The sequence below is a fragment of the Centropristis striata genome, chromosome 12 (genome assembly GCF_030273125.1).
Source record: "Centropristis striata isolate RG_2023a ecotype Rhode Island chromosome 12, C.striata_1.0, whole genome shotgun sequence".
Lineage (NCBI taxonomy): Eukaryota > Metazoa > Chordata > Actinopteri > Perciformes > Serranidae > Centropristis > Centropristis striata.
Window position 1 is genome coordinate 19506195 of NC_081528.1, and position 12809 is coordinate 19519003.

General features: G+C 38.2%; 1 protein-coding gene across 1 annotated transcript in view; it reads left to right on the plus strand.

Moving 5' to 3' along the window:
- The window catches only part of aff2 (AF4/FMR2 family, member 2), a 263724-nt gene extending 253363 nt beyond the window's left edge, over window positions 1-10361 (plus strand). Inside the window, exons 23-26 of the mRNA XM_059346008.1 lie at window positions 1391-1484; window positions 4104-4156; window positions 6036-6259; window positions 7413-10361. Coding sequence (XP_059201991.1) covers window positions 1391-1484; window positions 4104-4156; window positions 6036-6259; window positions 7413-7534 — 493 coding nt within the window. The 3' untranslated portion in view covers window positions 7535-10361. The remainder of the gene's footprint in view (window positions 1-1390; window positions 1485-4103; window positions 4157-6035; window positions 6260-7412) is intronic.
- The last annotated feature ends 2448 nt before the right edge of the window (window positions 10362-12809 follow it).

Consider the following 12809-nt stretch of genomic DNA (forward strand, 5'->3'; position numbering starts at 1 on the left):
ATTGTTTTACAACATTTAAGGTTTGAGTGACGCTCTAACGTCATCTTGTTGCACCCTCTTCTTCTGCAATGGTTTTCCAGTTGGAGAATTAGCTCCACCTACTGTTTATCTCAAAGAACCAACTTGAAATAATCGGTCGTGGATGAAAACAAGCATTCATTCCCACTTTTTTTGGATAGAAACCTGGCTACTGTGAGGCAGCTGTTGGAGTGTGAAACTCCAAATGTATTCTTGTAAAGGCACTATAGTTATTATGCAGTCCCCAGTGCAGACAATCTGTTCTGAGCTCGTAACAGACCTGCAACACTTTAGAAGACTGCCACACATAAGAAAACTGTTGGAAGCCACAAATTGTCTTGAATCAGTTGTTTGTGCACTACAAAAAACATGAAGCTTACCAAGTATTTTCTTCTTATATGAAGCAATAGTATCTTAATTATCTTGTTTTGAGTATAATTTACCTACTGACCATAGCTTCATGTGCTTATTTTAAGAACATGTGTGTTTTTGTAACAAAAATTAGGTAATAACCTCTTCACAGGGATTTCAGTCTTGTTTAAAGACTTATTTTTAGGATTAACATTGTGAGCTTTTTCATGCTTTTCAATCTATTCAACTGTTGAATATGGCGAGTTTTTACTTAAAATATTGGATCGAATTGAGAGTTTTAGTTGCATGAACTTTAAATGTTATTCAAAAGCATTTTCTACCAACCAGTATCTACCCACAGATACTGAAATGACCAAAAAAAACATGCTAGTTTCAAGTATTACTGGCTTATTTTAATGTTACTACATTTGGGCTTTTCAAGCCACAATTGCTTGAAATAAGTATTTTTGGACTTATTTTAAGACATCATTGGTTTTTCCAGTGCCTAGATATTTTGTACTTATTCAAAGAATTCTTACAAGAAAAATTTACTTACTGCACTGGCAGATGATTTAACTTGTTTCAAGAATGTGTTTGTTTAATTCTAGTTATTAATTTCTCATTTTTTGTCGGTTGGTTTCTGCAGTGTGCCTCTTGAGAACCAATCTGTGAAAATATAGCAGCTACAATTGTCACCATGCAAACTTTCTATTAGAAAACATAGAAAATCTCCTCTAAGGGTGATAAAACCTTGTCTTCTTTGCTTCAAAAACATGTCACCATGTTTGTGCTTCATAAATTCACAAAGATGTGGATTTTAATATCATCACATGCTAGTATTAAACATTTCCCACGTTCTTCAGTCCACTGAAGTTCTTCCTAATCCGTGTGGACTTGTGGGGCGTTTTTTGAAGTCCGGGTGCATTTTGTGTGGATGACATGAAAATAATATTGAGGATGGAGCTTTAAAGGGAATTTGTACAGAGGATTCATCTGCCTTCTAATGGTTTTGTTTCCATAGTAACCGCTGTCTGTCTCTGCTGTATCTGAGGATGTTCCATTTGAAGAAAGACCACGCTGTCAAGTACTCGCGGTCGCTCATGGAGTACTTCAAGGTAACACACACACAGATTACACACACACACACACACACACACACACACACACACACACACACACACATTTGGACAGGGACTTTATTTCCTCTCTCTCATTTTCTCCCTCTGTGGTTGAAAAACATGAAAAGCCAATTACAATCCCTCAAATACATTTCATATTCATTTTCATGGTGCCTGTGCATTAATTTTGCATGGCGTTATTAAAATCCATTCTTTCTCTTTGATATTAATGTATTAATTAGCTCCATCAATCATCACAGTGGATTGTTAGGGTTTAATGTGCTTGTTTTGATTAATTATGTTTAGTTTAATTAATTACTGAGGATGTCATTATCACAGTGCCGCATTTGCATTGATGGGATTGGATTCCTGGGAAGGGACTGACTGGGGGTTTAGCTGTGTATGTGTGCGCAGGCTGTGTACATACAGTACGTGTTGACAGGAGAGAAAAAAAAGGAATGAAAGCAGTCGGAGCTTTGAAAAGAGAAACGGCACAAAAACAGTCTAACCAGATCTGTAAAATAATTATCCACACATGACACATTCGTGTGGGTTTTAAGTGCTTGTCACTGAGTAACATTTGATTTAATGTTCAGGGTGACACATGCTGTATGGGGCAAATTGGAGGCTCAGTGGGGTTCGATTCATGTTATATTAATATTTAAGGGAAAATTTGCTGTCTTGTATGTGGATGTCTAATCAGTGCTGATGGTAAATGTAAACTGAAGCTGTTAATTCCTCAGTTTGTGCTGTATTGAGTGGGAAAGCCCAGTGAGTAGTTCTGTGCCTACATGCTGTGTGCACAAGCAGGAGGCATGAGAGTGAAGCCAATGCAGAAGTGCCTTAAATCTGCATTCTTACTCATGGCCAGCAGGGGACGACTACACTGCTTTAAGTCCAATTGTGTAAAAGTCAATTGGAAAATTACCCTACTTCTCACTTGATTTATGATCTCAGTAAACATTTCCCTGATCATTTTATGCTCTCAAACCAAAGTTTCAATTCTTCTTTATTACAGCATGGTGTTACTTTTGTTTATTATGGTCCCATTTAGAGTATAATTGGTGATAAAACACAGTATCGTTTAAGGGGGTGGCTACCCATGTCACAAACACAGTGCACTGTCTATGATATCCAGTGGTGGAAGAAGTATTCAGATCCTTTACCTAAGTCTAATTAAACTGAATATTTAAGTGTTGTTAAGTCATACCATCAAGTAAGAAAAAGAATGATGAAGAAGTGCCAGCTAAAACCAGTATGTGTTACTGTGTACAGCAGTGGTAGAAGAAGTATTCAGTAAAAGTACTAATATCACACTGTGAAATTACTCCACTTCAAGAAAAAGTCCTGCATTCAAAACTTAATAAGGTAAAAGTATAAAAGTATCAGCATCAAAATGTACTTAAAATATCAAAAGTAAAAGTACTCGTTATGCAGAATGAACCCACTCAGATTGTTTTATATATTCTAAATATATTGTTACATCACTTGTATTGATGCTTTTATGTAAGCAGTGCTTTTTGTAATTTTGTAAAGATAGGGCTAATTTAATTACTTAATATACTGTTAAAAGATTTAATTTAAAAAATGTCAAATCACTTTAAATTGATCATATATATTTTATGTTACATTTCGACCTAACATGTAACTAAAGCTGTCAGCTAAATGTAGTGGAATAAAAAGTACAATGTTTGCATAAAAATGTAGTGGAGTAGAAGTAAAAAGCTACATAAAATAGAAATACTCAATTAAAGTACAAATACCTCAAACTTGTACTTAAGTACAGTACTTGAGTAAATCTACTTAGTTACTTTCCACCACTGGTTATGTCTTAGAGCTTTGACCCTTTCACAGTGTTTTCAGTTAATGAAAGTTTACCATAACATTTCGGTGTACTAAAAACTACATAAAATAAAGTGTTAGGTTGTAGATATTGATCTATCTGAATTCCAGCTCCCTGTTTAAAATAAAAAGGTAATTACTTCAGATTTAATTCCAGTTAGTTGAGCTTTTATGCCTTGTTTATCACTTAGTAAATAGCTGATTGCAAACAGCCTTTTGGAAAACTCTGGCACCTTCACAGCTATGTTTATTAATGTGTGCCAAGCCAATAAATAAACAGTGAGTGAGTTTCACACTTTGCAGAATATGCTTTCTCATTTAACTGTTAAGAGTTAGAAGAGAAGATTGAAGGCACTTAGCTGTGTGCTCATAAGCAGCTACAGGAGCAGGCTGTTTGCATGGCCTGGTATAAAACTAGAAACAGCTAGCTTGGCTCTGTTAAAGGGTAAAACATCTGCACACAACTTGTAATTTTTACACTTTGGATAATATACAAATTAAACAAACAAGTTTTAACAAGTTAAATGTTGAGCTTTAAAGGTGCTGGTAGGCAGATGTTATTACCTTCAGCAAGAGCCAGGCTAACTGTTTCTCATTTCCAGTATGAAAGTCTTTTGGTTGCAACTTCATACTGCACAGGCAAAATCTGTAAAATACGACTTCTGGTGCATCATTTGTCCTTCTTCACTCTCTTCCCTTTTTCCTGGATCTTCTAACGTACATACTTTAACCCATAAAAACATGTTGTAATAAATGTGTCTCTCTGTGACCCAGAATTCAGCCAAGAGCTCCCACCAAGCACCTTCTCCCTGGAGGACCAATGGGAAGTGAGTACGCACACACACACACACACACACACACACACACACACCTTCATTCACACAGATAATTGAGAATTTATAATTCACCGGAGCTCTGCTGCAAAATACCATGCCGCCCATGACAGCCACTTGCTCAAACAAACCCCTCAGGAAGCAAATAAAGAGATTGATTTGTTGTAGATGTGAGGAGGAGGAGAAGACTGGAGGGGCTGCCGAGTGGTGAGAAGGAGTGATGGAGGGAGTGATGATAGATGGAGGAGGAGAGGGAGAGGGGTGGAGGAGCTGTGGATGTGAAGCTAATGACTTTGGACAGCTCTGACACTGCACAACAGCAGGACTGGAGCTCAGTGTGTGTGTGTGTGTGTGTGTGTGTGTGTGTGTGTGTGTGTGTGTGTGTGTGTGTGTGTGTGTGTGGATCAGGCACAAGTCGTTGGGTCAGCAAGGGTCAAGGCCACATCACAGACATTACATCACTGCCAGAGCCACACACCCAGCTGTGCAGGCAGGGGGAGCCGTTTATATTAACATGATGGATGTTACTGTACAGTGAATATCAGAAAGCCCTCTCACATTTAACACCTTTTATAGCCTTATGGCCTGAAATGATCACTGCTTTGTCTGAATTTTGCTGTAGTTCCCCTGCATAGCCAAGACAAAACACTGTGATTTAGTTTGACTCATTTTCACCATAATTAGGAACATCATCCCACCCAAAGTGAGAAAGTTTTTCTCCAATTTGGCACAACTAAGTCCCAAGTCATTTGGTGCAAGTCACAAGCAAATCCTAAGTCATTCTGCAAATCCTTAGTTAAGGCAAGTTCAGGCAAGTCCTTAGTTAAAGGAAGTTAAGTCAAGTCCTTAGTTAAGGCAAGTTAAGGGAAGTCAAGTTCTTAGTTAAGGCAAGTTAAGGCAAGTCCTTAGTTAAGGCAAGTTAAGTCAAGTCCTTAGTTAAGGCAAGTTAAGGCAAATCAAGTCATAATTATTCAACAGATAAACATTTAATTAAGCATTACATGAAATAAAATAAAATATTTTAACTTAACTTATTAATTGACTCAAGTTCAAGCCACAATGACTCAAGTCTTGATGATATAATATGACTCTATATAATGTGAAAGGTGTTACTCACCCCACCGAGAATAATCTCGGTCTGCTATTCTTCTCAGCTTTACTGAACATTTTAGAGCCTTTAAGCTCATTGTTGGTTTGGATGGTAAATTTACTATTCACTCCCACGGCTCTCATCAACTTTGTGTCCAGCGGCAGCAGGCAGCTGTTTTTAGTAGAAAGCCTTTGAAAACCCACTGTACACAAGCTGCTCAGCACCAAACAGCAAAGTTAGCAACTAGCTGGTGAGCACAAAAAAACAGATAAAAGTAGAATTAATATCGAACTCATGGCTGCAAACATAACTCGTGTTTACAGATTGCTGCCATTTCCCAAGTAATCAAAAATAAAACCAATTAAATAACACATTTTCTATTGAACTTACCTTCAAAATGATGCTTATCATCCCTGTGGCATATTTTACTTTCCTGAAGAGGATAAATGTTCTTTTTCCCATCAGCCTCTCATCTTTCACCCACAGCCACTTAAAAATAATACTTTTCTTGTTTTGTGCAGTTGACAGCAGTCACAAACTTTTTAGCACTCTTATCTTTAAAAATAGAAAACTAATAAAGACGCTATTCAGCAGGCACATCCTTGACACCAGAAAGTCTGTTTGGAAAATATGTAACAACTAAACTGTTGGCAGACAGACTGCGGTGCACACTTCCCTCTTTGTATGTTATCAAGCAACTCAAAAGCCCTTCCAGCATACAGAAGCTCCCTGTTTAATTCTCTTGGTGTTACCGGGACTCACTGCCTCTCTGTATTTTTCTAGGGTCAATGGGACTCCATCTCCCCTCTCACTCAGCCCCTCCCCAGCCAGCAGTGGAGGTGGAGGAGCAGGGGGAGGATCTGGAGGAGCCCCAGGCTCGTCAGGAAGTGTGGCTATTCCCCAGCGGATTCACCACATGGCTGCCAGTCACGTTAACATCACCAACAACATCCTGCGGAGCTATGAACACTGGGAGACGGCTGACAGACTGGCCACTGATAGCCAAGGTAGGATCACAACAAACAAACTAATTACTTTACATGTATTGTATTTTTTGACACCTCACAGCAGGCATTAAGAAAAGAAGCTTTAATTAAACGAATGATTTAAGTCTAAAGAAATGTTAATTCATACCATCGAGTAAGAAAAAGAACAAATGACAGTTTGCCAGCTAAAACCAGTATGTCTGATATGTCTTACAAAAGAAAAGAAACATGGTTTCTGTGTACAGCAGTGACAGAAAAAGTATTCAGATCCCTTACTTCAGTAAAAGTACAAATACCAAACTGTGAAATCACTCCACTACAAGTCAAAGTCCTGCATTCAAAACTTACTGAAGTAAAGTGGTCATAAAAGTGGTCTTAATCGGTGGTGCAAAGTAACCAAGTACATTTACTCAAGAAGAGTACTTAAGTACAATTTTGAGGTACTTGTACTTTACTATACTGTATTTCTATTTTTTTGTAACTTTATACTTCTACTCCACCACATTTTGAGGCAAATATTGTACTTTCTACTGCACTTTTTTACTGCACTTTTTTTTAAATGAAACAGTATATAAAGTCATTAAATGAGCCCTGTCTTTACCAAATTAAAACACGGCTGACATAAAAGCATCAATACAAATAATGTAACAGTATATTTAGAATATATAAAACAATCTGAGTTGATCCATTCTGCATAACGAGTACTTTTACTTTTGATGCTGATACTTTTGTACTTTTACTTCAGTAAGTTTTGAATGCAGGACTTTTACTGTAGTGGAGTAATTTCACAGTGTGGTATTAGTAATAATCAATTACCCAGTGAGACTATAAATTAGTTAACATAGAGAAATACCTGCGTTACACTATCATGCTGCCTGAGTCACTAAATAAACCAAACAACATCCAATGTGTTGAGCTAACTATCATGCTGCCTTGAACCACCACTACATTTCATTAATTAGATTACAGATCAGCAAGAACAAACAAAGACCTTCAGTCGTTTGTGGAAAGTGTTGAAGCCAAGTTTTAAATGTTAAATGTCTAGTTCAGGATGAATGACTTCTTGATGCCCACAGCACTATCAAAAAACCCCACAAACTGTAGTCATCTGTTTCATTTCAGCACCAGCAGCAGAGACAGTAACCCTCAGTAACTGTGTCTCTCTCTCCTGTAGAGTTTTTCCAGGAGCTGGACTCTGTGATGGAGGCGTTGAGTCAGCAGAGCAGCATGACAGAGCTGGTCCGATACATCAGACAAGGACTGCACTGGCTCCGCTTAGAGGCTCACCTGCTGTAAGGACTGGACCAGAGCCAAAACACAAAAAAAAGATAAAGAAATGGGCCTGGGAGCTAGAACTGGGATAACAAGTGAGATGAGACTCATGACGATGCTTCAGTTCCCACTGGGATCCTTCAAATGACCCGACACCACCCACAGTAATGTAACGGCACAGACTGGGTGGATTAATTGGGCTGAAATTCACCTGCAATTAGGACTGAACAGTAATTAAGTTTGGGAATTTCAACTGTGAATCACAGAATACAAATTAGCACATTAAACATTTGGCTGATGCTGCTTTTTGGAGCGACTGTATATCAGTCCAGGTAGCTTAAACTCCTAAAGGGACAATAGATGTTACAAACCTCCCCGTGTCCCTGAATAGAAATAAGAAGCAGAGAGGAAAGGTAAAAGGGTTTTTTTTTACTAAGAGAGGATCATTTTCAAAAAGATATGTGAGAGGCTGATGTGATTAAGGAGGCTGAAGGTAAGGAAGGAGCTCAACAGAGGCTCATCTGCTCCAGCAGTGGCCCAGAAATGTGTCTGTGATTGGGACTAGAATTAAAGCCTCAGGCTGATATCGATCCAAGTTGAGTACCGGTCCAATCCATTAGATAAGGACCATGCTGTTAAAGGAAAGCGGCTCACCTACAACCACTAGAGCTGAATTGATGGAGGCTGAATTTATTCCTCTGTTGTGTATTCTTTCAGTAATTTAACAGCTCACAGTAATTAGTCACAGGGATACTAAATGGTTTCTGCAGAAGGACTGTTATGATGCCATTGTAGATGACAAGGCTGTCAAATTCATGTTTTTTAAGTTCTAATCCTTAAGAATTTCATCACATCAAACTTGGTACAATTTATGGCTGCCATTTATTCTGCCTCATCCGTTGAATGTATTAACACTTATTAGTTACCTTTCATATAATTGTGCAGCCATTCCTGTGCTGGATTTGAATGCTGTACACATGCACTTTTTATGCCCAAGTCAAACCAAAGTGCAAACCAGAATTTTAAAACACACCTGTATTGATATCCAGTTTTAAGTAACTATGTCACTTCCAGTAGTCAGGTCGACCGCGTAACTACCGTATTTCCTCAAATAGTAGCCGGGGCTTCTATTAATAAAAAATCAGTTTGGGACCCGGCTAATAATAGGGGCGGGCTATTATTTGAAGGAGGCTTTTGTTAAAAAAAGAAAATCAGAGCAGCTCTGACCGGGACTTTTTAGAGTGTTTTACACAGCGCATTGTAGCCAGTTACCTGGATGTCGGCCATATTGGAAGTACTCGGATGTAAACAAACAACGAACAGCACGCTGAATGTTCATTTTAAGCAGGATTTAAAATGTCTAAACTACTAAAAAGCTTAGAAGAACGAGCATAAACGGCTCGACTTTACGGAGAATGACTAGGACAGCAGGAGAAACAACGATATTTACCTACAGTACTAACTCATGTGGCCAAACTTCAAAATACAGGTGTTGTGTGGAAATCTGTTACCGTCAAATGATGTTTCCTGAATGGTGTTCTCCGTAGCATCACCTCCACGGTTGGAGTTAGGATTTAAGTTTAAGGTTAGGCCTTGTAGAGAGAACTGTTTGGGGTTAAGGTAAACTTGGGCTCATGTTAACAACTTAAAGGAGGACTGGTTGGGGTCAGGGGTCAGGTTGGTGCAGGTTAAGGTAAGGGGGACACATATCGACGGGGGAACAGACTTTGACATAACACCGGTAAAAGAGGCCGGCTTTTATTTACTAAAAATTGTTTTTACACCCGGTTACTAAATGAGGCTGGTCATTAATAGGGGCCCGGCTTTAAATTGAGGAAATACGGTACTTCACTTCCAGTATTTACGTACATTTATTTACTGTTTAAACTGTCTTTTATAACGCCTTGCTGGGAATTGTTTTGACCTAAACCTAGATCAGTGGTTTTGTAGCCTTAATTCAATGAAACTGCTGCCTTTTTTTCCCACAAACTGTACATGTATGTATAATGACGTGCAATATTTTTAGAATGCTCCGCGAACCGCGAGATGGGTCATTTTGACCAAAAGCTCATATGGAATCAAACCTGAAATCAAAATTGTCGTGAGATAGCAACTAGATGGCAACTCGGTGTGCAACCGACCCTTTTTTTTAACAGAGAGCGCCATCTAGTGGGCCCAGAAAATAAAGAAAATGGTTCATAAAGCTTCATTTGGCAATCACTAGCTGTAACACCCTGGCTACCAAGGCAACTCCAGTCACAGGCACTTTGAAGAGGAAACATTTTTGCATCTGTACATGTTAATCTACAGCCAAAAAGAACACATCAAACCTACAATTTAAACAGATACGCAAGATTCTCCTCTTCTTTTGCTGTAGCTACTCAAATCTCGTTTCCTGCCCAAGTGATCGATGAAAATGTAATTTCAAAAGGACTTATAAAAGACTAGCATTATTAAGACCTTGTTAGTGTTACCATTGGTGATCACAGGTGTCTACATAAACCACAAGTGAAATCTTAAGGGTTATAATTTTGAATCTGGTTTTTCATTCTTAATTCTGCATTAGTTTCTGGATCAAGAAATCTAATTATTCATGTTAAAACCTCTATCTGGGTCCAGTTTCTGTTTTAAACATCAAACAATGAGTGAACAGGATGAAGAATTTGATGTTTGACTCCAGCTTTTCATACTTGATAGTTTTTGATACCCATTTCCATGGACACGTTTTGGTCCCAAAAGCAGTGATGTGCCAATGAAGCCTTATGAACCATTTTTTTTATTTTCTGACTCCACTAGATGGAGCTCTCTGTTCAACAAAGAGCTGAAAACACACTGAATTACCATTGCTTTAGCCTTTTTCTATAAACCAAGAGATCCATCTAGTGGGCTCAGAAAATACAGTAATTGGTTCATGAGGCTTCATTGACACATCACTACCAAAAATGAGTTGCTGTTTGATTCCCATCAATTCCCATTAATGCTGGGACACTTACATTAAAAGCTTCACATACTGTGAGTCTCAGGATAGCCTGACCTCGTCCAGCTATCCATCAAGCACATGTGATCTGGATCAGTGGTTTGTTTAAGTAAAAGCTCTAAGATCTCAGCCTCTCAGTACAGAATCAAGATAACTAACATCAAGCTAGCTGAAATGAGGATTACAAGACCTAGTTAAGTCGCAGTCCAAAGAGTTAACAGCTCAGCAGAACGAGCATTCACTCGTCCTACAAATCAGGGTTTTCTTCCATCAAGAAAAGCATTTGTCTGGCTCCTCTTTTACTGGTTATGGACTTTTCTGAAATTCCACTCAGTTCTACTTCCCATAGTTACCCACCCACTAAGGTGTCAAACACTTATGGGGAGGGGGGGGACTACAAGATTCAGCGTGATTTGGCTCTAATTAAGCCCACACCCATGTGCAGATCAAGTAAACAGGGTGAAAATCTCACATCGGCTTTTCTGCAGCAACATGGGCTTAATGAGCTCAGATCATCCGCTGGATATCTTGTAGTCGTTTCCCAACAATTGTCGTGTTGTGTTGTTAGTGTGTATATGTGTACAGTTGATTGTCAAGTCTATTTAAATCATTACCTGGCTGGACAATACTGATGTTTGTGTACCATAATGTACAGACTGTGACTCCTGGAAACAGTGTTTGTTTTTGTTTTTTTAGTGTCTTGTGAATGATTCAATGTGTATGAATGAGGAAGTGAAACAAGAGAGTAGGGTATCTATATATATGTGTGTGTGTGTGTGTGTGTGTGTGCGCGTGTGAATGTGTGTGAGAGAGAGCAAAGAATGAGTGTGTGACTGTGTGTCCATGCACAAGCTATGGCTGCATTTACACAGCACCGAATTCAATCTGATTTTTAACCCTTTATTGCACATAAAATGAATTGTTTTCACTTGTGCTATAAATACTTAAAATCTGGATTTTTTTTTAAATGGTCTGTGTAAATCCAGCACATCAAGCATGAGTTTTTAAGTTTTGGATCATTTGACCATCGCTGAATGTGTATGGAAGACAATGCGGATGTGAAAAGTAATTTTCACTTTGACAAAAAAAAAAAAGAAACTCAAGTGCCTCTATTTGTGTCCGGTGGGAATTGCTCTATTTATTTAAGAACAAAGAATTAACCTAAATGATTTTCCATACCATATTGGTATAAATATGAGATTGTTTTTCGTAAAATCAAAATGTTTCCACAAGCTTTTTACTGGCGTTTATGACGACACCAGGGTTTGGCTTTAAGAAAAATGTGTGATTTAACGTGTCAAATTTGCATTAGTTGCTGGGGATTTTTTCTTGATGATTTGAGCAAGTATGGGTTTGTCTGAAATGCCTGAAAAATGTAAACCATCGCATGCAATAAATAATAGCTTCAGACCAAGAACTACTTGTGTCCATTTTGAAAAAAACAAAACAAAAAAAAACAGTCAATGTATTTCTTGTTGCATAGTCATTTACAGTGTGAATGTTCTACACATCACCTGAAAATACAGAGCCGCTTTAAATGCACAACACTAAAGTTAACAGTCGGATGGAGGTAATGTTCAAGAACTTCAAGTCAATTAACAGGAAAAGGATGACATTTTAGGAGAAACGCTTCTTGCAGAAAGTCAGATAAAAAGCTTGATTCCACGCTTGTGTCTGTTCCCTAAATAAGAGTCAGCAGCTGGTTAGCTTAGCTTAGCATAAAGATTGGAAACGGCTTGTTTTTTATTACAAAACTCACAAAATCTACCAACACTACCAACACTGTTAAAGCTCACTAATTAACATATTGTATGTAGTTTGTTGTAAGGCTGGATGATAAATGATATTAATTGAATTAGGTGGAATGTTTATTTTTGTATGATGTGTAAAATCTACATTGTGAAAGTCCAAAGTAGTGATGTGCTAATGAAGCCTCATGAACCATTTTCTTTATTTTCTGAGCCCAATAGATGAAGCTCTCTGTTCAACCGAGAGCTAAAAGCACACTCAATTACCATTGCTTTAGCCTTTTTCTATAAATCAACAGCTCCATCTATTGGGCTCAGAAAATAAAGAAAATGGTTCATGAGGCTTCATTGGCACATCACTAGTCAAAAGAGTACACATTAAAGTTGTTTAGCTCGTCTCTAGCAATGACTGTACCACATTATCTGAGTTTTTATGCCTCCAAGGCAGCAACAGCCATAGCCCAAGGCATTATATTTTTGGGTAGTCTAGCCACCCATTTTTTTAATGCTGTATCTCAGGAACGCCTTGAGGGAATTTCTTCAAATTTGGCACAAACGTCAACTCACTGATCAG